Consider the following 25,274-nt stretch of genomic DNA (forward strand, 5'->3'; position numbering starts at 1 on the left):
CCAACAGGGACGGAATCACGAAAAATGTTATCAAATCATCCGTTCTTCCGATGAGACTACAGATCTGTGATCCAGTAGTATAGCAAATCAATGCGAAGGTTCTCAAATAGGAAGGAGTTAAGCGCATCGCACGTTTTTCCAATGTGTGAATCTGATAAGCCAATCGATGCAATAATTGCTCCAACAAAAGACTTTGATAAGCCAGGCTAGTCAAGAAATCAGAAAGATAGAAGCAAGTAGAAAAAAAGGGAAAAAGGACAAGTAGCCAAGCGGAGGAGATTCCGTGCTTTGCAAAATCTCACGCATTCCGTTTACAATTATGTTGAAATTATTCTATGGATTTCTTTGGAATATTCCCCAGCTCATCTAAGTGAGCTTTTCTCGTAAAACGTGTCAGTTGGGACCCATTAGGCCATCTTCTGGTGTTATCAGTGGATATTTGACCATAGAGACAAAATGCAGGCACACATCCATGAACATCAACTACCATGCCAGTTTCTAAGCCCAAGCCCAAGGTCACCAGATCTCGTTCTGGGTGTCTCCAGTGCAAGTCTAGAAAGTATGTTTTTCTTTTTTCATCCCCGTTTTTTTGCTTTCTCTGGAACTATACTGACCCACAATAGAAAGAAGTGTGATCAGACCAAACCTATATGTGGCGGTTGCCTGGCACGAAAATTGGAATGTCGCTGGCCTGAAAACAGGAGCGGATACTCTCGTATTCGGTTTGTTTCGAACATTGTTGCCGAACAAACGGAAACACCAAAAGAGAGCTTGGCTCTAACGAAGATGCAAACTCTGCCTCTACTTCCCGACCAACACACAAACCTATCTCCTCTACTCCGAGAGTATTTCGAGCAATTTATTTCTGACCCAGACGAGTTTCATCTCTCGCCGGAATTTGCAGGCTTGGCCAGGTCTCCTACTCTTCCGTTGAGCTATGCTCTCTCGGACGCTGAAAACAACCACTTTGAGTACTTTTGCACTTTGGTTGCCCCAAAGATGGCCATTGTGCCGAAAAATATAAACCCTTTTTTCCACACGTGTATCCAGTTGGCAATACGAGACCCAGCTGTGCTCCAGTGTTTAGTTGGGTGGGGAAGTATCTTTCGAGACCGCCTATCGAAGTCTTGGACTTTGGCTTCGGCTCCATGCACACGGAATTCCCCATTTGTGCAAGAGCTGCTCGCCATCCTAGCTACAAGGGATGTTACAGACCCGCAGAGCTTCATATCGTCTCTCTTTTGTTTCGCTATTCTCATGTGCATAGAAATCTCCATAGGAGATACCGATGCATGGTCAAGATACCTTTCCCGAAGCTACGACCTTCTCAACCAGATGGGAGGATTCAAAGTGCTAGCTAACTATTCAATGGAAGGCAAGATTTTGGCACAGAACTTTGCATACTTTGATATCTTGGCCTCACAGTCTAATGAGAATGGAACCTTCTATCCCGTCGACCAATATTATGAGCTTTTCCACATGAGAGACACAGAATCGCTTGACCCAATGCAGGGATGCGTACGCCCATTGGTTCTAATTCTAGGAGAGGTTATAAATCTCATCAATACGTCGAAATCTTTCATTACGGCCGATGTGACAGAGGCTAATATGCACGAGTTTAATGAAGTGCTACAAAAGGCAGAGACATTGGAAGAGAAAGTGAACAACGCTTCTGTTGACCCTTCAGATTACCAGATCCTTGCCAAACACGACAACATCGAAAACCATTTCACCATGTTTGCCTTGTACCAGATGATAATTCGTCTATACATAAAGCAATCGCTCAAACGACTTCCTCCTATCGTCCCAGAAATCCAAGTACTTCTTCGACAGGCATTGAACTGTTTGGAAGAATTGATTGAAACACCGCTTTCCGTGTGTTTGAGTTTCCCCTTATTAGTTGCTGGAATCAGCTCTGTGGGCGAATCTGACAGGGACTGGGTTTTGGAGAAAATCGGCATCATCGTTGACAAGTACCAATTCGACAATACGAAAAAGGTGGAAGTTGTTTTGCGGCAGGTGTGGAAAGAAAATCGCAACGGTACCTGTTGTGTGGACTGGTTCCGCATTACAAAGAGCTTTGGCTGGAGATTCAATGCGGGCATTTAATATTATGTACTATTTCTTGTATACTAATCCTCTTATATACTCTTATATACTGTAATCTCCTATATACTATTCCAGACGTTCCTCCAGAGTGACTGTGACGGAGGCTTTTCCACGTCGATGGCCGAACCTTCCTCTGGGTCCAGCATAATGGCTCCCTGAGTTTCCTGTAGTCCTGTTTCGAAATCCATATCCTCATACTTGACCCATTTACTCTTCAAGCCGTACTTGAAACCGACCCAGAATACAAAGAAAAGTGGGAGCATGATGTAAACATCAACGAACTGGCCCTTTTGGAATGGCTTGAACACCGACCATCCTTGCACCAAAGTAAGCACTATACCCAACACAATGCCCACATAATTGGAGTATGGGTAGAATGGAGACTTGAACGGAAGGTCGTCAACGCTGTTCCCCTGGATCAACCAGCCCTTTCTGAATCTGTAATGAGCATAGACAATACTGGTCCACACTATAAATGCACACACACCAGCTAAGTTGACGATGTAACCATAAGCCACAGTGGCACTGTCGCTCATTGAAAGCAAAGACAAAAATCCAAAAAGATGGACAACATGCGTGGCAACCCAAGGCACACCATTTTTGCTCACGGTAGTGAAAACTTTGGGAGCAAAACCATCATCGGCCAATCTCTTCAAGCATCTAGCGGCAAAGTAAATGGCGCTGTTGATGGAGGAGATGCAAGTAACAAAAACAACAGAAGTGACAAAGTAGCCTGCGTTGTGCCAGCCTGCATTGACCAAGGCAATGGTCATGGGAGACTTCATTGTCTTGCTTGAGCTCGAAAGGTTTGGGTCGTTCCATCTGACTGTGATACCGTAAGAAATGGAAATACCAAAATAAACGTAAAAGATACGGAACACGGCCTGGCGGACTGCTGTTTTCACTGCTGCACGGACGTTTTTCAGCTCGCCAAACGTCACTGAAAGACTCTCGATTCCCGTGTAGAACACACCGGCGTAGACAAAAGAGTTGGCAATTCCTTTGAAGCCCCCGGCCAACGGATAGTCGCGGAATGGGTTTCCTGGGCTGTGGCCCTTGATTCCGCCTCCAGCATAGATGATGCTGAAAATGTAAAAGCCCAGAATGAAAAGCAACTTGACAAAGGCCAAAATGTACTCCACCTCGCCGAAAACGTCAACACCGAACATCTGGTAGACAGTGAAAACGCCCCAGCAAAGCAAGTAGTAGCCATAGATCGGCACTTTTGTGCTGTAGAAACTCAAGACAGACGTCACAGAGACATATTCTGCAATGATGTTGCACACCCACAAAAACACGTAGTACCAGCCCAAAGTGGCACCAAACGCCGGGTCGACCCACCGAGAAGCATGCACATTGAAATTAAAGTCGAACATCGAGTTGAGCTCGCCAATACAGTACATCATGATCAACACCAAAATGCCCACTATGGCAAAACCGCTGATTAAGCCCACAGGCCCTCCAGCATGGAGCGCAGACCCCATACCGATGAAAACACCAGGACCTATAATGCCCGCAAGCGCCATCATGGAGATGTGCCTCGTTTTGAGTCCTCTTTTGATGCCGGTGTTGGGATCATACTGGTGTCTCACTGCACTGGTGTGTGTGACCAGAACTTCGAAATCGCCTTTGGAAGACATGGAATAGACAGAATAAATAAAGGTGCAAAGCGTGCGAGATGGGGTCCAGAAAAGAGGCGACACTAGCTCTGGAAGACCATGCCCGCTATCTTTATATCAGTGGCGTTTGGCTAATCTGGAGATGGGCATCTGGCCATGCGCAATGCCTGTCCGAAAAGGGCAGGCGATAAGCGCACGGTCGCACTGGGATTCCGCTTTCGTCGGGCCATCGGCACCAAACCTACTCTGTCGCTCAATTTCTCTCCGCTATATCCTCTCGCCCATTTTTCTCTTTCTTTTTCTTTCTCCAGAATATGGACTCGGCCGACAGATTCCGGGCGTTGGCGAAAAAACACCCCATTATCGATGCGCACAACGACTTTCCTTATCTGGTGCGGGTGCAACTTCACTACGAGGTGGAAAATGACGACGCCTTCACCTTCAAACAGGGCCTCACGTGCCACACGGACTTGAAAAAACTCCACGTTGGCGGTGTTGGCGTCCAGTTTTTCAGCTGCTTCATCGAATGCAAGGACGACAACCCGTTGTACCAGAACTTCAACAAACCCACTACTGTGGTCCGGGACACCACAGAGCAAATCGATTTTGTCCGCCGTTTGACCCACATGTACCCGGACGACCTTAAACTCGCTACATGTGCCCAGGATGCACTTGACGCATTTGAAAAAGAGGGGAAATTGGCCATAGCCATGGGCATAGAAGGATTGCACCAAGTGGATGCGTCTTTGGGCGTTTTGCGTACCTACTTTGACATGGGCGTGCGGTATGCCACCTTGACCCACAATTGCGACAACCCGTTTGCTACTGCGGCATCTTCTGTTGCCGGCGGACTCCCGGACAAAGGTTTGAGCGACTTTGGCCGCAAGTGTGTGAGAGAAATGAACCGTCTAGGCATGATGGTGGATCTTTCGCATGTCAGTGTCCAGACCATGCACGATGCATTAGAAGAGGCTCAAGCACCTGTTATTTTCTCGCATTCTTCGGCGTTTGCTCTCACCCACCATGTTCGGAATGTGCCTGACGAAGTATTGGAGAAAGTGAAGAAGAACGGTGGCGTGGTGTGCATCAACTTCTATCCAGCATTCATCAAGCGGCCGGGCGAGGATTCGGCTACTATCGACGATGCGGTTGCCCATATTTTGCATGTGGCCAATTTGATTGGGTGGGACCACGTTGGGTTGGGCTCGGACTTTGATGGCATTCCTGAAGGACCCAAGGGCCTTGAAGATGTTTCAAAGTACCCAGACTTGATCAAAAAAGTGATGGAAAAATCGCAAGCTACAGACGAGCAAGTGGCTCAACTTATGGGAGGCAACTTGTTACGTGTATGGAAAGAAAATGAGAGGGTGGCAGCAGAGTTGAGAAAAGAAAAAGTTATAGACGAGAACTGGCCGGAAAGAAGATGGGAGTTCTTTCTGTACTGCAAAGAGTTCCCAGAAGTATATCCAGGGTCATACCAAAAGCACCAAAATATTTATAAGGACGCCCAGAAGTTGGATGTGATTGGCGACATGAAAACAAACAACTAGACTATTAGATTTGTAAATAACAAAAGTTAAAGCATCCAGAATTAAAATGAACTCGTAAATTCAACTTAATAAGCTTTTGGCTCTTAGTAAACGCTTAATAATGTGTGTGAACGGTGATCTACTTTGGTTTCTTGATTTCTTTAATGCTATTCTCGCCCTTGAATTTTTTTTTTTTAAGAAGAAGTCGGATAGAATGCCAACCGGCTATAGATGATCAAATAGAACAGCAAGCCGGCAGAACCGCGATGTATACATTCCATAAGATTAGAATGAAGAGGCGTACAATTATAGAACAGCGTATGAGGCAATGAATGTAAATCAAGATACAAAGATTGGAAAATATTGCAGAAAATATCAAGCAATGCAAAGTAAATCCGCGGATAGAGCTCTTTACAGAAACCCTTCTAATGGACATTATTTTTTATGCTAGTAAAATGGTCTACAGAAGAAGATAACCGAGGATATTATCTTGATGCGGTTAGCGAGCTGCGTAACTTTTCTGTCACCGATCGGAAGACTATTTCCGATAACTTCAATCATCTGCGCCAGCCTACGATCTGTTTTTAATTCGTCCCTGGCTCCACTTTTCTCTATTTTCTGAACACGTAGCTCCAGGTCTCTTCTAGTTTATTTTCTCTTCTAGAATAGAATATGGGGCAGGTCATTCCTATCCTGAAGGATAGCAAATCTATCAGTAAGAACAAGTGGCTGACTAGTTGCCCAGGAATACTATCACAATGATAATGCGACTCCACATATAAACTGTTAGTAGGCAAAATATGTCTTAACTAAGTGCGAGGTCACAGCAGAATGATGACAAAAATGTAAAGACTAAGTTACCGATATATGGCCGTGGCTATATTAATTATTCCTTGCCAATAGTAAAAAAAAGAGACGTAAAAAAGGGGCGAGCTGGGAATTGAACCCAGGGCCTCTCACATATTTGGTAGGTTCAGGGTTCCGAACCATCGCCCAAAGCGAGAATCATACCACTAGACCACACGCCCTTTTCTGTGACAGCTAGAAACGAGAGAACATACACTTCAGGTGAACGAACTAATTGCGCAATACCTGGAATCGGTCTCTCTATTTCATTAAGCTTTATGAAAGTTTACACTCAGAATTTGAAACCGTAGCTTTAAACTACCGTTTTTTCCCTACCGTTCCTTTTCTTAACCTTGCCTTGCTAGCTTCCCTACATTGCGCACAAGATTCTGATTACGTTTTGGTCTAGAACAGCATTCGTTCCTACACGCTAATAACGTAAAGCTTCTTAAATATATTCATGACAATCGTAGGTGACTTTAGGTAGCATTTTCAACTGTACAGGCTCGCCTTATAAGGGAAAAAGCAGTAATCCGAGCTTCTCTGCAGTGCAACGGCTATGCATGTGAAATGCGGAGAACACATACATCTGCGTCACGCTTTGCTTTGCCGTGTCAGTGCCTGCTCTTCTTTTCAGGCTCTGACTCAGTTGATATTGCTGAAAGTTCCATGTGCAAAGAGTTTCTGAGCCAAGTGGAAATGATAGTTTGCTGCTTCGAACGTGTCGACTATGCCATCAAACAAGATCATCACTAGAAGTAAAGCATTCATAATGTAATATAGAATATGGTCAAACAAAACCAGGATGTTGTCGTGGGTCAGATCCATAAGCCCGAAGATATATGTCATCAGCCACATACGTAGCAAGTGTATCCTTTCGATGACAAGAGACGAAGCATTCGAGGGCAGAAGGTTATGAAAGTAAAAGTTCATCTTGACATTGGCCACCGCAGTAGTCAGAGAAGTGTACAAGTCAGACGTTGCCCTTATAAATGTTTCATGTTGTCACATTTATATAGTGCTGACGACGTTTCCCCGCCTTTGCCAGTTTTCCGCATGCAATATGCACAGTGAGTTATAGCTGTGATTGTCCACAAGTGCTCATATTTCAACTGCACTGAAAAGCAAATAATGTTTGTTCTTGAGTTCATTGTAATAATTGCTCCATTCACTGCTCAATGTGTTGGTCTGGACCAAAATGTTATGAATCACTTTTGAAAGTCGAATTGTCGAGCGTAAGGTGTCCTCATAGCTTTCCAGTTCCTGTGTGCTTGCTTTGCTTCTGAGTTTTCTATTCATGAGCTTTGTCAATGATGCGATAAACTCTTGCTGGTTGGAAATTTTGGTGATGACGTTTTCGTTATTCTGTATTATTTGAAGCAAGTTCGCCACAGTCAAACCAATAATGTCATTTTCACTATCGTTCAAACCCTTAGCCAGTAACACCTCAAACAATCCAACTTGATCCACATGATGGTCTTCTTTGCGAATTTTGCTGGTGTCTAGATCAATAATGGCACTGATAAGCTCGTAACTCAACTTGCGCACTTCCAAACCTTCATCCACAACATATTTGTAAGGCCCCATAGGTATAACTTTCTTGAATTCCTCCTTCTGGCTTAGCTCATCATAGATGCGTGGCAAAATAATATCGTTAAGAATGGCACTAAAGGAGAGTGACTTGTTATAAATACCTGTCAATAAAGTGCTGATGATGGCCTGTTTCATTTCGATGTTGGACTTTGGAAGGAACTGCAAGATTTTTTCCATCAACCCCACGTCAAAGACATCCGAGGTACGACTCATGAGTTGTTTGATCACAACAATTATCGTGTAAACGAGAAATTCGTTGCAATCCTCGCAGCTTTGTGTCGTAAGCAATTGGGAGATTTTGCTCTGGTAGTCCTCGTCATTATCAGCAGCAGTAACCCTTGTCAAAACATCACCAGCCAAACGCAATTCTGAAACGTCTTTGTGAACAAGGAACCCTTGCTTTGTTGAAATCACTTGGATAAGACTGTCCCAAATACTTCTCAATGCTTCCACTTCCTTTTTGACAGCACCTTCTTTCAACACTTGTTTGATGGCAACCAAAAGCAACTTTGCCTTTGGGTTATTCTCAGCACTGAAATGCTGGTAGCAGCTCAACATTGCCTGCAAGTGTTTTTTCATATCCCTGACGATGGAAAGACCCAATGATCTTGCCGCGGCTAAGCAAATCACATCAGAAGCATCCGTGGTGAGAATGGCATAAAAGTCGTCGAAACTTACTGTCACCATATCGGTAAACGAAGCGCATCCCAAAAAATTGATATCGAAGACTATCTTGTCCGAATGGATATTTCCAGGATTGTTTTGGCAGTAAGAAACGAGTTCACTTTCAATGTTTTGAATTTCAGACACAAGCTGGCATTCTGACGCAATCAATGCCATAGTCTTAGCAGAAACAAATAGTTTCAAAGTGAGTAATCTCATACCAATGGCAAAAAGTTCCGGAGGTGTTGAAGTGTTATGAGCTGCAATTTGTTTAATTAAAAATTCAAATGTATCCAAATTAAAATCATCAACATCCACCAACTTCACGTTTATAATTTTTGTAATGAGAGTCTCAAAATATTCTAGATCCGCTGGTATAACATCCAAGGTATGCCCTAAGATTTTGAAGGCACGAGAAATCAAATTTTGGTCCGTTGAATTTTGAATAAGCTCCATGACATTTAATGTGAGGGAACGCATATCGCTTTCATCACCGGCTTGCGTTTTCTCAAATAGCTTATCAAGTAGCAAAAGCACATCCGCATACAAGCTGGAGTCACTTGATCCCAAGTACATATTAAGCTTTTTGATAATCAGGTTGCATAATTCTTGAGAACTGAAGAGTTGTGGCTTTTTGTCACATACGTTGATCAAATTCTCAATTGTGAAATTCACCGTCACTTCGTAATCTAAACTTTCTTGGAAAATGTTATTGGCCCACTTTGCATTCTCTTGAGTCAAAGGAATGTTGATAATAAGTTCTGATAAGGCTCCTAAAAGATGTTGGCGCACATCGCTCGAGTAGTGTTTAACGGTAATTTTCTCTGCTAAAGCACTGAAAAACGTAGAGTTCATGAAATCCTGAAACTCTTTATCGTGCGATGCTTTACGGAATAAAATGGTGCACACTTGCAATATATCAATCACAAGGCTGTGATGAAGACTTGTATCTTCCAATGAATGCACCACATCTTGAAGTATGTAGTCAACGAATGCCCTTGGAATAGTATCAAAATCATAAGAAGTCAAAATGCACCGATACAAGTTGACTATATCAGCATAAACTTTGATAGACAAGCTGAATTCACGTATCCGATCGAGTAACTGAGATAAAAACAGCTCAGAGAGGCTGGACGTGAGATTTGAAATGAGACTCTCCAACAACATTTTAGTACTTGAAAATCTGGATATATTCTTTTGTGTGAGAAGGACATCAAATGCGGTGGATTCTAATTGTGGGCAGTACTTCTCTTGAAGTTGACTTTCTGGAGTTCTAGAAGCAGCTTTGCCCTCCGTAACCATGCTGACATCCGAACCTGTTCTAAAGAGGCTTTCATGCGACTGAAAAGTTGAGTTAATAATCCCAAAGACAGCAACAATAGCTTGATTGGATACTGGCTCGTTCCGATCGCTGATAGCAGTGATGGCTTTCGCAAAAAGTTCTTCATGGTATATCAACAGCAAAGTTTTTGGGAATGTTTGAAGTAAGGTGTCCAATAATACGATTGCCTGCAATCTTAACCTCGAGGCAAGTCCATCGCTATCCGAAGTCTCGTCAAACTGCTCAATCTCGTCGTCGGAAAATTCAATTTCAGAATCGCCATAGTCTTCCATGTCACTTTCGTCTTGGTACGCCAAAGGGTCATACGTAATAAACGCACTTATAATCTCGGTGATTGGGGTGGAGTACGTGAGGAAAAACCAGTCGTACGGAATGCAAGGCAAAAAGCTCGACAATGTAATCAATGCATCTTCCCGAATCAGGTTTTCCGTACTCAACACATCAATGTCCAAGTCTTCCACGTCTATCTCTGACAGCAAGTTCTGGTAGTTCAACTTTGCTATGATCCTGGCAAATACCAACAGGGCGGATTCTTCAGACAACGTGATGCGTTTTGTCTTTTTCACTTGTGCCAAAACAACCTGTAGCAAACTGAAAAAAATGCCATCGGCTGCAGAAGTATCGGCAACGGAGTCATGTTTGGCACATATAGATTGCACCACCTGGTCATAGAACAGTGTCTGCTTGTGCAACTGGTCCAAAGTTGCTTGAGAGATATAGTCTAGCGCCGAGTCCACGGCAACAATAGATCTTTTGCTTATGATTCCCAGCTCGCTAAAGGCGTTTTCTGCCAACGATAAGACAATAGTCAGGATTTCCTTTTCTGTGAGAACAAAGCCCAAGCATTTGATCAAGTCAATCAATAGCTCAATCTTGTCAATCGTCATAGACAATGGAAGAGCGAAGATCTGCGGCAAGAGAAAGTCGACTACTCGTTTGGACAAGGCTTTGCTGAAACGACTATGTGCGTCGTTGAACACAGACCGCAATGCCAAATTGGGCACAGAGGTGCTGAACTTTGACGTGTTGGAAGCTTTTTCCACCTCCGCGTACAAGTCTTCCACAATCCGCAAGATCTCGTTGTCGTTCACATGACGAACCAACGGCGCAAACGATTTCACCGCTTGGTTTTGCACTTCGGTGGTACTATCGTGAAGCAAATTGAACAATAGTGGCGTGAATCTGGCAGCGCCCCGTACTTGGAGTTTTGGATCATTGAGACCTTTTTGGAAATCCTCCAAGGCCATATATCGAAGATCTGGGTCCACATCACGCGCCCGATCTTCCAATTGCAAAATATTGAAACTAGACATGCTGGTGTAAGTGAGAGTGTAGGCTTTGCTTCTATGTACTTTGTGGTGCACGGGTGTCGTTGTGGATTTATTGTGCTCACTCGACTAAAAAGAGAGAAGAAGGACAATGTACTAAATGGATTGAGCCCTTTCAAGACATGGAGATTCAAATAGTGCACTTCAAGATAGTTAATGTACTTATTTTTTTTTTTTTTTCGTTGTTCGTTCATTGAAAATTCAAACATATTTGGTTTCTTTATCGTTTTATCGTGTTAACAACTAGTATGTGATGTTAACAACTAGTATGTGATGCTTGTAGTGCTTATTCATCTTCCTTTAGCCCAGATATTCGGGATAGCTTTATGGCGGATAGATCAGCGAATAATATTGGTGGGACTTCATTCCTCAAGGCCCTAACTGTAAATGATACTGGCCACTGTTTCCATGGCCCATTACTTAACGCCAAATACTTCGGTAGTTGCTTTGTTTTAATTCGAGATTGACTGCTATTGGTTTATTTGAATGTGAATGATAGTCGTTCTACATAAAATCCTGCTCTGCAATCAGCATAATTGAGTAGATAGGATAAGGGAGCACCGTTGTTTGTCGTGAAATATCAGCCGAGTGGATAGAGTAGAGTTTCAATGTACATAAAACTAGAAAGTACGTAGGAGCGCCACTATGTAGCATTTCATGCATTGTGGTTCCACTAGCTGTGTCCATTTATAAAATGTATGTGTTACAATGAAATGCTAGTTTGGGCCAGGCGAGGTTGTCTATGATGCGATTAATAACTATGGAATTGGGAATCTACTCGTACATTACTCGTCTTTCTTGTCTTTTTTCTCCTTCTTGTCTTTCTTTTCCTTCTTCTCTTTCTTTTCCTTCTTTTCTTTCTTATCCTTCTTCTCTTTCTTCTCATTCTTGTCCTTCTTGTCCTTCTTCTCTTTCTTGCTGTCGTCCTTCTTTTCCTCCTTGTCGTTCTCTTCTTTTACCTTCTCTTCTTCTGAGCTAAACTCATACTCTTCCACTTCAACCTCATCGATCACCAAATTGTCTTCTGCATCCTCTGCATCAACTACCTCTTCTTTAGAAGGATCAGCCTGATTTTCTTCAGCCATTGCTTCTTTTTCGTCCTCCTCTTCCTCCTTTTCTTCTTTATCCTCTTCCTCTTCTTCTTGTTTGTCTTCTTCCTTCTCTTTTTGTCTGTCCTCCTCCTTTTCTTCTTGTTTGTCTTCTTCCTTTTCTTGCTCCTCCACACCTTTAAGAACAATTTCCTCTTCAGAGATTGCGGCTAATAACTTATTACATCTTATGGCATATTCCTTCAGCGGTCCTGATTCTTCTTTGGTCTCTTCGTTTTCTTCCTTTGTTTCGTTCTCGTCCTTCTTCTCCTCTCCTGTTCCGTACAACTGCGCATTCACACGATCTTCAATAGCTTGTGCAACAGCATTCCATTTCTCCACCACTTGCTTCAATTGGTCCACCAAGCGAGCACGTGCCCCGCCTTGGATTCCCTCGACATATAATATAAGAGAAGATTCGTAGTTTTGCGGAATCGACTCGATATTCTTTAGTAGCCAATTTTGCTTTTGCTTGCTGAACTTCCAGTTATCTTTATCTTCAGCGTACTGGCGCAAATAGGCCAACTGATCCTTTTCTGGCGGAGGCTTCCTTTCGCTTTTGGGAACCTTGACTCGCTTGGGCGGCTTTTTAGCCCCATCTTTTTGTTCCTCTAAGCGTCTTTTTCGATTCAAGCTTTTCGCTATCTTGTTGGTGACATTGTCGTGTTCTAAATGTGTTGTGGTGGCCAACGGATCTTCAGAAACTTCGTCTTTAACCTGAAGACCAAGCCTTTTCCATGCGGGAACTTTACTCATACTGTCTAGATATTGTATATCTTGCATTGTAGATGCATCTATGTAGATGAGTCGTGCGTGTACCGATGGCCAGGGAAGATTCCGATTCTGGCTTCATTGATTCCATCCAAGCTTAAATGGCAATTTCCGTTTCCACTGTAATCGTCTATTTGACGATTCGAAGATGAATATCGTATTAATAAGTGGCTTTTCTCTAGGACCCCCATTCATGGTTTGCCTTTACCTGCAGTATGGCACTATATAAAGAGCACCGCACCCACTTTTTTCGAAACCAATACAAATTTTATTTTTTTCCCTACTGTAGAGTTGCAGGTGCTGGAGACGGGGCGTTTCGCCTCTTTCTGTCGCCCAGAATTTCTCTTTCTGGGCGTTTGGATGCACCGAGCTATATCAACTACACCTGGTTTGAGTCCACCATGAGATTTCTACTCGTGATGGATATAGAGATGGTGCACAAGTAATAATTAGAAGAGGCAGTTGTCTTTACTAAACTAGACTTCCGAGAGAGCGTGTTGGATAAGCTTCTTGTAGCCGCTGATGGCATCAAGCAAATCCTGGTTTTCCACATATTCGTTTGCACCATGGGCAACATGAATGGTACCAGGGCCGTATAGATATCTCTTCTTCAAAGGAAGACCGAGATTAGGCACGTCAGTGGTGTAAGCTGCAACCAAAGTGCCGAAGCCAGGGACGTCGTAATCCAAGAACTGGGGTTCTGTTCCAAAAAAACTGAAAGGGCCAACATGAGGTGTATCTTCCACCACGGAACGAACAAGATGCACCACACGAGCCAAATCATCAGCGACTCTAATTGCAATCGTGGCTTTGGCATATGCTGGAACCACATTTGCCGCTACTCCCGCTTCGATCTTGCCAATATTTAAAGTGGAAGGACCCAAAATGTCAGACGTGGGGAGTTCCAAGCTCTGCAAATTGGCCAAGAGCGGAACAAGGATCTCTGTGGCCGAAACGCCCAACTCTGGGTATCCGGAGTGCGACGCCTTGCCAAACACTTCAACGTCAAACAACAATATACCTTTGTGGCCCACAGCCAATTTGTTTTCCGTAGGCTCTCCAAAAATGGCAATGTCCCAAGATGCACCCAAGCTTTCAGTGGCCTTGCGCATTCCCGAGCCTGAATTTTCCTCCCCTACAACGAACAAAAGTGATACTTGGCCCTCTTTGAGAATACCCTGGCTCACCATATCCAAGAAGGCAATGACTTGTGTGGCCACAGAAGCTTTAGCATCACATGACCCCCGGCCGTGAATCTGTGTGCCATTGACGTAATATGGGAGATATGGTGGCACTGTGTCGATGTGAGAAGTCACCACGATACTGGTGTCTCTCTTTTTCCCCAAGTAGGCGTAAACGTTGTATCTGTCATTTTCGCCGTCAACTTTACCCAACTCAACAGTCAATCCTGCTTTTTTCAAGTAGGCGCCTAGCCATTGGCCCACATTGAGCTCGTTGTCACTGATAGACTTGATTTCCACCAACTTTTTGTGGAGCTCTAGCAAAGAGTATTTGGAGTCCACAACGTAATCGGTCAAAGATTGCGAGTCGAAAACAGAAATCAAAGCCTCTTGCGGCCCCTTGAAATGGAAAGGCCGAACCGCAAGGACTAAAGAAAACCAGGCCACGAAAAACACAAAGAATTGCATTGGCCGAAGAAGTTGGATAGGAATATCTTATCTACACATTGGGTCACGTGCGATTATCGTCAACGATTACCACACTTGACTGAAATGACTGAAATTTTCGAAGGAGATATAATATTAGAAGCTATAAAGTTTGGGCCCGTGACGAAAAATCGAAATAACAAAGAAGAAGCAAAACTGTGTATCCGGAAATGCTCGTTTAGTGTGATTCATTACTGTTTTGGGTCTGTTTTTGATTCGCTGCCCAATTGTCAAATTTATCTTTCAAATCGTTGGCAATTTCTTGCGCTGTCTTGTCCTTGTCTTGGGAGTTTTCCATTTTTTCAAGCAGCTTCCGAATATAATCAAAAGTGGATGAAATGGCGCTGTCAACCTGCGGGTTTTTTCCGTCTGGGTTCAACGCCTCACGCAAAGACGTTTCAAGCTTTTTCTGCTGCTCAAGGCTAGGGACTTCTTCTTGAATTTGAGTCATGGTAGAAAAGAAAAATGTAGATTAATTACTTATTATGTTTCCGGGCCTCCTTGATGGGATGTAGAATCAGAATCAGGTATTGCCTAAATAGGAAATAACTTAAATGTCCGATTGGCCTTCGAATTTACCTAGTTGACCCTCAGTTTTTCCAAGCTGGCCTTCAGTTTTGCCAAGCTGGCCTTCAGTCTTTCCTAATTGGCCTTCAGTTTTGCCGAGATGGCCTTCCGTTTTTCCAAGTTGGCCCTCGGTTTTTCCAAGCTCGCCCTCAGTTTTTCCAAGTTGCCCTTCGGTTTTTCCTAGTTGGCCCTCGGTTTTTCCAAGTTGTCCTTCGGCTTTCCCGATCGAGGCATTCTCGCCTTCAACCTTAGCAGAGTTAGTCTGAAGGTTTTCGCCTACAGATTTTGGCACTTCACCATTGGATGGCTTAATGTTTCCTAGTTCTCCGAGTTCCTGGGACATGGCACGAAAAAGTCAGCGAGGCTTGCTCCTATATAGGAAGCTGCGCGCGTCATGCCCGCACAAATAGAAATCTGCACGACGCTATCTCGCAACGCAAGATTCGGGCCTACTAAGGGAGCGTGTGACTGCAGATGGCAAGATGGTGCGGTTGTTGGCGGGTGTTTCGGGCGGCACGGGGCAAAGGGATCAGGCGCTACAAAGTCGCAACCTGGATACAGTGGCTGGTTATGCACTGCCGCAGGAGTAGCAAATAATAGTGCCTGGTCTACGCAGGCACGCTTAACATGCATGCAACCACATGCGTCGGCGTGTGTGCACTGGGTCCACTTAGGTGCATTGGGTACTTGCGTGTATGCGTGTGGTGCGTGCATACATTGCGTGTATGCAGTGGCGTGTCTGCACCGCTCGCGCAAACAAACACCGAGCGTGCACAAACTCTGATTCTCTCCAAAACATCAACCAATTTCCCAAGGCACTTTTCTCGCTTTTGCTCGCTCACATTGTGCGCGCAATTTAACCATTGCCAATTTTGCCAATTTTTTGCGACCCATTGCAGCGGCGCAACATTCTTGCCGTCGCATTTTTTTCCCCGCCCGCTCAAGCGCTTTGCCCTTGTCCATTGGCTTTGCCCAAACACGCAAACTAACAATGCCTCGTGTCCTTGTATGTGATTGGGACGAAACCATCACAACCAAAGACACAACACTGCTAGTCGCCCAAACGGCATATGTGCACAAACAAAACCTTCCGCCGTTCGACACCTTTGTCCAAATGTATCTTGATGCTGCAGCCAAGTTTGCCGCACAAAAGCTTCCTCGCCTGTCGGTCGAGGAGGAGGAACAGTATCAGCGGCGCGCGCGAGAAATGGAGATGGTATCTATCGGCGCCATCGAACGGGCGGGCATTTTTCTGGGGCTCACGCGCGCGGACTTTGAGGCGCAGGCGCTGCAAGTTGTCCTTCGCCCGGGATTTGTTCAGCTTGTGGCTAAGGCACGCGAAACCCGCACGCCGATATACATTGTGAGCGTCAATTGGAGCAAAACCTTCATCGAGGCCGCACTCGCTCTTCACGGCGTGCATGGCATTGTTGTGCGAGCAAATGACTTTGAGTTTGATAATAACGGCATCTGCACAGGAAAGTTTGATCGGCAGTGGGATATTAGGACGGGCGCAGATAAGAAGGAGGAGCTTGAATCGGTGCGGGCCGCGCATGCCGCGGCGCATGTCATTTACGTCGGCGACAGTTCAGGCGATGTTTTGCCGCTTCGGGTAGCAGACACCGGCGTGGTGATGCGAGGCGGGCGCGCGCGCGATGCTTTTGCGTCCTTGCCTGCGCTTGCGCGAATGGCGCCGGGCGTATTCGAGGGCGACTTTTTCGACTTGGCGCATGCATGGTAGTCTGTTCGACAGACGGCTGAGAGTATTAGACGTGGGTTTGTATAAACAATTTGTCCAGTTTCAAGACCGACCGTAGTCGGAGTACTTTGGCTGCATTCATGCGATTCGTATCGCGAGAAAGTTATAGGTGCTAGAATCTGGCAATTATCGTTGTCGCTGATGCGGTGGCTCTGCTTCATATACATATACCTTTTAAACATCAATATAACCTTGTGGAAATTACGAAAGAATGGAATGAAAGCCTATCATCGAAAGGGAACAAAACGAAGAAGTAGAGCGAAACAAATGCAAAGAGTAGAAGGTTAGAAATGTGAAGAGTAGAAGGTTAGAAAGGTGAATTGAGAGATGGGCCATATCGTGTTAGTAACTGGACCATGTAATCTGTAATGGGACTACGCAAAACAAAACTGGTCAGGCCACTGTGCGGATTTAAAGCAACTAGATTGGACTCTGCACCATCCGAAGTTCCACTGTTGTTTCTTGTGTCCCTATCTTTCATGTTCATCTTACTGAAACATCAAGACAAGTCCATTGGACGTCCTTAAGGCAATCAGATGAGGTCTACCTTGTTTCAAGAATTTATTGTTCTTGCTTCAAGAATTAATTGTTCTAATAAATTGTAGTCAGTGAAATTATGGGTTCTGTTATTGCATTTGCGACTGAAATCAGATCCGTGCCAAGCCGGAAAATGACGATGCACATCTAGATAGCAATGTCCTTTTGTTTAATATCATAAGGCAAGATCGTACCACTTGGCGAATCTTTTATGTCAAAATGCCCTTCCAGCGCCGGTTTCGGTTTTTCTGGTATCTTTGATTATCCTTCCTCCTTTCCAAAACGTACTTTATGTCACGTTTAACTTATAGCCAAACGGTCCTTTCGTTTGAACAAGGAGCTATCGAACAATTTACGAATCATTAACTACGGACCTGGGAATACCGTAAGTTTACGTCTAATGGTGCTAAAATTTGACTCTACCTCGTCCATAAGTTTATTCAAACGTTATACAGTGCCAAAGAGTGTGGCTAAAGCTTCTCAGAATTTAATACGACCCAATTCTACATTGAAATGCTGGATCCAGCTCCGTGAAGCAATCGAAGATCTTTGCCGCATATCTGAATCCCTAAATCCGCTTTTGGAAGTAGGCTTCCCGTCACGAAATATTTCATCCAATCGGGATATTTCGAATGAGATCGTAATAGCTTCTCATGCGACGATTACCGGAATTGATTGTGAAGTTCATTATTGGTGCCTCCCTGAGAATGTATCCTGAGCCAATACATACACAAACTACAAACAAGTAGCCAGAAAAGGATTATACACAGAGCATATACTATTGGTACAGATTAGATATTGCACAGCCAGCGAACTCAATAGCACCGCAACCCAAAGCAAAGCTCACTCGTGTTACATTAGCGGTGCTCGTAGACCCAAACCAGCCCACAAAGCTAGCAGCAGTGCCATTTGACGCTTCTAACGGAGCATGCACACAAACATGCTTAAAGTGCCCTTGCCACGAATCATCTGCGCCAGGTGCCTCCGTACGGCTGCACATGCATCATCCCTCCATGCATTGGCATATACTGCCCGTAGAGGTATCCGGGGGAACCTGCCATCGGATAGCCTTCGTTGAGCATGGGAGGCATGTGAGGCGAGCGGTGGCCTTGAGGGCCGCCGGGCGGCGACATCACGCCGTTGCCCATCCCCACCATGTGTGGCGGATACTGGCCCAAGGCGTAATGCGGAGGAGGGCCCGGAAGTTCATGAGGCGCAGGGCTGTGGGCGAACGCGTGAGGTGCCATGGGAGGCGCCATAGGCTGAGGTGGCGCCAACGGCGTGCGCTCGCCCTGCGGGCGAGATTCGTACGAGGGAGGGCGTTGCGCGCCTGGACCTGGTGCCGGGGCAAGCGCGGGAGCGGGCGCCTGCGGCTGTGCTGAAACGTCGCGGCCGTTTGGCGCCGGCGGCTCAGGCGCACGCGCCTTGGTTCCGCCCAGCACGAACGCAACACGCTCGCTGGGCAACAACGTCACAAGATCACGCAAAAAGTAGTTGGGCACGCCCTGCGGCGCCACAAGCTCGGGCACGGGGCCCTTGCCCTCGGCAGCGGCCTGGAGCCGCTTGGCACGGTCGTCAAAGTAGTCTGCGCTCTTGGCGTCGCCAATGGCACGGAAACAAAACGCCGCCCGCAGACACGCGTCGGCTGCGTCGCCGAGCTGGTCGTCGCACCGCTCATACACGCAGCTCAAGCCGTCCCAGGCTGCGGCGGTGCCAGGCAGGTTTTCGTTCATTTGGAGGCGCAACGCTTGCAGGTAGGCGGCCAAGGCGTCGGGCAACTGCTTCAACTCCAAGTAGAGCTTGCCCACGGCCAACCAGGTGATGGGCAGGTTGTTTGCGCGGCGCAAGGCGATCTGGTACGAGTCGTATGCGGCGCGGGGCGCATCGAGATGCGTGTAGGCCTTGCCCAAAAGGTACCAGGGCAAAAAGTCGCCTGGCACATCGGGCGCGCGCTCGGCGTCGGCCGGCGTGAAGTCTGCCGCGCGCACTTCGGGCGGCTCGGCCGCCACCACTTTGGACAAGAGCGTCAATGCCGCCTCGGCGTTGGCGCGCGACGTGTCGAGCAAAAGCAAGTATGCGTGGGTGATGAGAATATGGGGCGAAGGCCCGACGGCGACTTCGGCGCGCTCGCACGCTTCCAACGCCTCGGGAATGCGGTTGGCCCGCTCCATGGCGGTGGCAAAGGCGCACCAAAGGGCAATGTGCTCGTCTGCGCGCGCCAACGGTGGTGGCGGCAACAGCAAGGTGGCGCGCAACTCTGTAATCAGCAACTCGATGTTGCCGTCGGCGGCCGCAATGGCGGCCAATTCCGCATGGGCCCTGCGCGCTGTCTCAATGTCGTCCTTGGTGAATTGCGCAAGCTGCGCAGGCAAGAGCAGGAGACAATGCGCCAACGCTGCACCCGCCTGCGCTCGCGCGCCGGCGCGAATGAGTGTCTGCGCCAACAAGAGATGGAGCGCTGCATCCTGCGGCTGCCGCTGCACCGCCTGCTGGATCAGCAGATGCGCCTGCTCATTGAGCCCCACTAGAAGATAGCACTCGGTGAGCTCGCGGAAAAAGGCTGCACTTTTGGTCACCTCTGGGTTCCGCTCGCCTGCAGCTGCGAGTCTTCGGATGGCGTTTTGCGACCCAACGGTTTCATTGGCGCTAATGTCGCTCATCCGAAGCAGGTGGCTCCAGCCAACCAAAGCGTCGACGGAATCGGGCATGTGCGCCAACGCCGCCTCGTATGCTTTCACCGCCACGGCAACAATTCCCATTGACGTGGCGCAGTGGCCTACAGCAATCCAGGTTTCGCCCACTTGGGCCGAATATCCGCCGGAAGCGTCTGTTCGCATGAGCTTTGCCGCACGGGGCGACACAGACGCCGATCTTTTGGTCATATGTGGCGTCGGGGGAGTTTGGAAAATGCGAGATGGAGAAATGGTGCAAGCTAGGAAGAAGACAGCTAGAAGCTAGTTGAAAAGCTGGCGAAGATGCAAGGAATATGGGGGTGGGTGGGCCAGACGAAATGAGCCGAGTAAAGGGGTAAAAGCTGCCAGGATCTGAGAATTCAGCTGGAAAAGAAAGTGGTAGCCGCCAGCAGATGACGGTGGGAAAGAACACTCACACTTGGACATGAGGCATGGAGGTAAAGGAGGTACGTCATGCGGCTCGTAACCTGTGCATGCATGAAAAATGCTGTGACAGCAACAGCATGTGTGCTGCAAGGCGGCTAACGGGATTTCTGCGAGCGCTAATGTTCCCTGTTTCGCGGCTAGACATGTCGCAGCCTGTAGTTACGGGCCGCCCAACCTTTGGTGCTCTACGCCTCTTGCTCCAAATGCTTGGCCTCTGTGTCTTATTATTGGCACTTGCCCCTTTGCAGAAAGACATTGTGCCTACCCCAACCTGGAAAAATGATACGCTATTGTTGCGGATGCAAAGAAAAGAATCTATTTCGGGCGACAATGCACTTCTTCCTTGAGGTGTCAGTCCAGTGATATAAACCAAAGTGCGCAAAGTAAATGCAAGATTTTCCTTTAATTTTCGTGCAGCTATGCATGTAGACGATGCAGTTAATGCCCAGTACCTGCACCACTTCGATTGTACATAGCCTAACCTTCTATGGTTTGTTCTTCCTCCGTGAGGACACTCAGCCCAGTTCCACACCAACAGCTCTTTCTACAATAGCCGTAAGAGGGACTGAATTACGTGGCATTCATTTGCTATCTTCAATTTTGAAAAATATTCTCCTCTGCCATAGGTGCCAGCCCTGGTCCTACCGTTGTTCAAGAAAATGGTGTTTCTTACGTTGGCTTTTATAGCAAAGTTCCACCAGCGGGATCATGCTGCGTGGCTCGTAACCATGAATATGCGCGATTATGTAATCGTTGCCTTGCATTCGTAATTTTATGCGCGGCCCATGCGGGTGTTATTAAACCAGATGTTTCGAATGTAATCACTTCAACTTCTCCTTGTTGCGAGACCAAGGCTCCTGGAACAATGCGAAAAATTATTTTATTTTTGCATCTTCCGTCAAGACATTCCCTTCCTTGAAATTAATGTGTGTATAGAAGCCTTCTTTGTCGAGCATGGCTCTCATCTTCCAGAAGCTCCACTACATAGAGATTTATGGCACGACAAAACTCGGGTTTCTCAAGAAATGCAGCAACAACCATCACAAAGGAAATAAAACTAATTCACTTGTAACCTTGGTTGCCTGCAATATCTCATTTGGTGTTTGAAGTGCCACATATGTGGTATGGAGTGTGACGCATGGAAAATAATTTTACCTCGATTCAAAAAAAAAAAAAAACGGAAATACTTGAACAGGCCAGATAAGTATGAACGCACGTCGTACGTCGAGGCTCCCTAAGCATGTCATCTGCATGGTGCATATTCCACACATTGTCAAAATTCGCGAGTTTAACAATTTAGCGTATTAAAAAACTCCACCGCACTTTTGAAATTGGTCGCAAAAGGAAATCGGAAATATTGCCTTTCTTTTTCGACTCGATATGGCAAAAACACATCCAATTCGACTTGACTACGAGTTTGACGGCCGTGTCGAGGGCGTCAATTATGCTGAAAAAATATATGCAGCTGCTATGCTGTGTTTACATCATGTAGGCAAGCATCTGTAGCATGGCCGTTGAATAATTCTGCGCCAGCACCTAAATAATGCGATATAGTGCAGCGCAGGATCATGCGACTTGTACCCGAAATCAAGTCTTCGTTGCTAAAGTCAGTTGATTCTTCCGAACTTAAATTGCCCGCTTGTATTAGAACACCTCTTCTTAATTTTCTGTGGCTATTTCTTATCACGTTTGCCATGTTACAAGCTCTCGATGGAATGCTATCCATAACTTTCGTCTAATCAAAGCATGGGGCCTTCTGCATGTGTGAGGAGCCGTATGCCGTCGAGAAGTGCACCGCATGGCGGCTTTTAAACCACATGTTGCTTATTTCCTCTTCTGACTGGAATTACTCTCCTCCTGAAGGGAATTGCCTACACTAGCCCTAAGGTGTTTCGTCTTTTTTTTTTCCTGCTCTCTCCTCTTTTTTCAGAAAAAATTTTCAAAAAGATACGTCCAAGAAACTTGGCATGTACCAACAAAATCGCAAGACACAAGTCGCAAGCTTGAAATGCCAATTGTAAGCGCATGTCGTGAACGAGGCACAGGAAATATGCACAAGAGTGGTTTCTCCACAGTAAGAAAATACTTTGCGGCGCAACTTTCACGCACGCATTGTTTTGGCTGCGAGTTTAAATACGACCTCCTGAAACTGGGAGTCATGTTTTCCTGGTCACGTGCAGTAATGTACGTGGATCGTCTAGGCATGCGGGTTTTGTTCCTAGGAGCGGGGCATCAAACTCTGAATGCCCATTACGATGTAGTACTGCACACACATGCATCGGAGATTGTCCTTTGCGAGAGAACAATGTAGTGGTAAAACATCCCCGAGATGACGTGTGATAATCACCCACCCGAAACAATGGGCTGTTTAATGTATGTATCCGCATAATCTTGTCGATATTCACGTGGGCTTTTCCGCTTTTTTCTGTTTTGTGGAGTTGGCCATCAGATGCGATGGGGCGGGCGCGACATTGTCGCCTAATGGGTCGTTTTTGACATTTCCAAAAGCGCAGGCGCGCCCTTTACTAATGCGACATTCTCTCTTGCTCTCCACCAGACATGCTCAAAGCGCAAATCCAGACGGGCTTGCAACTTTTGCAGCGTGCTGCTGTGTCGCACATGCGACCGCTGCTGTGTACGCTGATGCTTATGCGTATGCGTGTCCATTTAGCACCACGAGCTTTGCAACTGCAGCGAAGTCTTTCCTCATCTGAGTTTTCGCCGCTCATCGCAGACGCCATCCTTCCCAAATGTTCATCGTGTGGAGTTTTACTTCAAAACGAAGACAGATCAAAGCCAGGCTTCTACTTGGCGCCGGGAAGTTCTCGGGATTTCCGAAAAGAAACCGATGTCGTCTACGAAAAACATCTTGCGTCACTTGAAGAGGCTGATCGGGATTTGCTTCTCAATGGTGCGCAGGGGTTGCAGGTTGGCGGCCAGAAGGAAACGCCGAAAAGCCAAAAACAGCCAGCCAACAAAGTGCTGTGTATCCGCTGCCGTGATTCCCACTACCGCTCGCAGTTTCCGCTTGACCAATTTGCCGTTGCAGCAGTGTCGGACGTGATGCACAGCATCCCCGCATATGCGAACTTGGCCTATGTCGTGAGTGCCACGGATTTCCCCATGTCTATCAATGAAGATGTGTTTCGGCACAGATCACCGCGTGAAATGCAGTTTGTGGTTACGAAAAACGACTTGTTTTTCCAGAAAAACTCCGTCGCCAGCAAATACGGACTTCAGTTTTATCAGGACTACTTTTGGCGCATGTTCCATGTGCCTGTGGAAAACGTGCATTGTGTTAGCGGCACAGTGGACTGGAATACGGAAAAACTCTTCGACAGTCTTCGCGACAATACTTACTTCATTGGTTGCGTTAACAGTGGAAAGTCTACTTTGATCCAGTCGTTGGTGCACCTTGCTCACAAAAGACGGCTCGCTTTACCCAATGCGAAAAGAGACCGGGCTCTTCAGAAAATAGACAATCAGGTTATTTCCACGCACCAGGAGCCTAAAACCCGCCAGGCGCTCATCAAACACAATAGGGCATTGGCCTCGGCCTTCAAAAAGCAAAACGGGCCTGGTGCATCGTACATGCCTGGATTTACCCGAGGAAACTTGCCCTTTGAGCTTAGTCGCAGTGTGACAATTTACGATGTGCCTGGTTTTTCGAGTGCCCAGACCGCTCAGCTCTACGACTTTCTTGCACCACAGGCTATAAAGGCATTGCACAAGGGCCAGAAAGTGTACAAGGCCGGTACATACAAATCGCACTACGAGACGTTGAAGTCTGGCCAGGTTTTGACTGTTGGAGGCTTGTTTTTTTTGCAAGCACCAAAAAACACCATGTTCCAAGTCAAAAACCTCATCAGCCACCCACATCATATATTCAAAGATATGGGAAAGGCTATGGACGTGTGGCGCAGTCCCGAAAACTACCCGGCGTTGAAAAATGTGTTTGTGGTTCCGGGTACCCGTAACAATGCTCCAACGCCACTAGTGAAGCATATCGTTCCGTCTTTCTATGGTAGCATAGACCTTGTGCTTCGGTATTTGGGATATGTTTCGCTCAAACCCACTGGAGCCAAAGACCCTGAGTCTGGGCCACTTGTGGTGTACCTCCCAAAGGAAGTGGATGCGATCATACGCCAACCCATAACTAAGTACATCAGCCGAACATTGAGTGGACGCGATGCAAACGGTAATGTCTTGCGCAAGGAAAACTGGGTCCAGAAAAGTGTCACTGAGGTGAAGCGATACACGGGGAAAACACCATTCACCAGCAGACTTATTCCAGCAGTAGGAGAAGATGCTTCAGCAGACGAGACAAAGGTGATGGAACGGTGTGTGGAAAAGATTAAAGGGCATGCAGTGGCACATGCGCAGATTTCAGAGGAGACAAAATACGCCAATTGGTTATAATGTAAATAGTGGCTATAATGTAAATAGATGGTTATCAATAGACAATAGAGATATGTTCAGTACAATGCGAAGTGGAGAAGTTACAGTAACAATGGCTCTCTGCTCTGTGCCTTCAGGTCTATGTTGAAGACGATCGTATTCTCAAAAGAAAAGTCCTTGAAGCACAAGCATCATTCATTTAGCGTGTTTCTTTTCAGAGCTTCTTCAAGTCGTTGGGTTACTCTCTACTTAGATTCACTGCCTGCTTAAAATCGATCTATAGCGTCTTCTAAATCGTCAATATCAACTATTCGTAGATGTATTGCGTACTTTGTTGAT

At 46.2% G+C, this 25,274-nt stretch overlaps 11 protein-coding genes and 1 non-coding gene across 12 annotated transcripts; 4 read left to right on the plus strand and 8 right to left on the minus strand. All coding sequences in view use genetic code 12, as the record gives it.

Moving 5' to 3' along the window:
• Positions 1–456: 456 nt before the first annotated feature.
• Positions 457–2,109, plus strand: FOB63_000633 (Zn(II)2Cys6 transcription factor; the record flags this gene model as incomplete). The annotated part of the gene is made up of 1 exon (XM_002619472.2): positions 457–2,109. One exon carries the CDS (start codon positions 457–459, stop codon positions 2,107–2,109), a length of 1,653 nt encoding a protein of 550 aa, XP_002619518.2.
• Positions 2,110–2,168: 59 nt separating this feature from the next.
• Positions 2,169–3,749, minus strand: FOB63_000634 (uncharacterized protein; the record flags this gene model as incomplete). The annotated part of the gene is made up of 1 exon (XM_002619473.2): positions 2,169–3,749. The coding sequence occupies one exon, from the start codon at positions 3,747–3,749 to the stop codon at positions 2,169–2,171; it is 1,581 nt and encodes a 526-aa protein (XP_002619519.2).
• A 293-nt stretch (positions 3,750–4,042) lies between these two features.
• Positions 4,043–5,278, plus strand: FOB63_000635 (dipeptidase; the record flags this gene model as incomplete). The annotated part of the gene is made up of 1 exon (XM_002619474.2): positions 4,043–5,278. The coding sequence occupies one exon, from the start codon at positions 4,043–4,045 to the stop codon at positions 5,276–5,278; it is 1,236 nt and encodes a 411-aa protein (XP_002619520.2).
• A 904-nt stretch (positions 5,279–6,182) lies between these two features.
• On the minus strand, positions 6,183–6,285 carry FOB63_005516. Its single transcript has one exon. It is a non-coding gene; the product is annotated as a tRNA-Pro (tRNA).
• A 919-nt stretch (positions 6,286–7,204) lies between these two features.
• Positions 7,205–11,014, minus strand: TIP120 (Tip120p; the record flags this gene model as incomplete). Its single annotated transcript, XM_002619475.2, has 1 exon — positions 7,205–11,014. One exon carries the CDS (start codon positions 11,012–11,014, stop codon positions 7,205–7,207), a length of 3,810 nt encoding a protein of 1,269 aa, XP_002619521.2.
• Positions 11,015–11,814: 800 nt separating this feature from the next.
• FOB63_000637 (uncharacterized protein) lies at positions 11,815–13,083 on the minus strand (the record flags this gene model as incomplete). The annotated part of the gene is made up of 2 exons (XM_066102488.1): positions 11,815–12,964; positions 13,028–13,083. The coding sequence occupies 2 exons, from the start codon at positions 13,081–13,083 to the stop codon at positions 11,815–11,817; spliced, it is 1,206 nt and encodes a 401-aa protein (XP_065958552.1).
• Positions 13,084–13,364: 281 nt separating this feature from the next.
• On the minus strand, positions 13,365–14,537 carry FOB63_000638 (M20 family metallopeptidase; the record flags this gene model as incomplete). The annotated part of the gene is made up of 1 exon (XM_002619477.2): positions 13,365–14,537. One exon carries the CDS (start codon positions 14,535–14,537, stop codon positions 13,365–13,367), a length of 1,173 nt encoding a protein of 390 aa, XP_002619523.2.
• A 196-nt stretch (positions 14,538–14,733) lies between these two features.
• FOB63_000639 (uncharacterized protein) lies at positions 14,734–15,006 on the minus strand (the record flags this gene model as incomplete). Its single annotated transcript, XM_002619478.2, has 1 exon — positions 14,734–15,006. The coding sequence occupies one exon, from the start codon at positions 15,004–15,006 to the stop codon at positions 14,734–14,736; it is 273 nt and encodes a 90-aa protein (XP_002619524.2).
• Positions 15,007–15,105: 99 nt separating this feature from the next.
• Positions 15,106–15,465, minus strand: FOB63_000640 (uncharacterized protein; the record flags this gene model as incomplete). The annotated part of the gene is made up of 1 exon (XM_002619479.1): positions 15,106–15,465. The coding sequence occupies one exon, from the start codon at positions 15,463–15,465 to the stop codon at positions 15,106–15,108; it is 360 nt and encodes a 119-aa protein (XP_002619525.1).
• A 648-nt stretch (positions 15,466–16,113) lies between these two features.
• Positions 16,114–16,863, plus strand: FOB63_000641 (uncharacterized protein; the record flags this gene model as incomplete). The annotated part of the gene is made up of 1 exon (XM_002619480.2): positions 16,114–16,863. One exon carries the CDS (start codon positions 16,114–16,116, stop codon positions 16,861–16,863), a length of 750 nt encoding a protein of 249 aa, XP_002619526.2.
• Positions 16,864–18,383: 1,520 nt separating this feature from the next.
• Positions 18,384–20,300, minus strand: TCC1 (Tcc1p; the record flags this gene model as incomplete). The annotated part of the gene is made up of 1 exon (XM_002619481.2): positions 18,384–20,300. The coding sequence occupies one exon, from the start codon at positions 20,298–20,300 to the stop codon at positions 18,384–18,386; it is 1,917 nt and encodes a 638-aa protein (XP_002619527.1).
• Positions 20,301–23,096: 2,796 nt separating this feature from the next.
• Positions 23,097–24,956, plus strand: FOB63_000643 (uncharacterized protein; the record flags this gene model as incomplete). The annotated part of the gene is made up of 1 exon (XM_002619482.2): positions 23,097–24,956. One exon carries the CDS (start codon positions 23,097–23,099, stop codon positions 24,954–24,956), a length of 1,860 nt encoding a protein of 619 aa, XP_002619528.2.
• Between the last annotated feature and the right edge of the window lie 318 nt (positions 24,957–25,274).

Source organism: Clavispora lusitaniae, assembly GCF_014636115.1.
Source record: "Clavispora lusitaniae strain FDAARGOS_655 chromosome Unknown tig00000003_pilon, whole genome shotgun sequence".
Taxonomy (NCBI): Eukaryota; Fungi; Ascomycota; class Pichiomycetes; order Serinales; family Metschnikowiaceae; genus Clavispora; species Clavispora lusitaniae.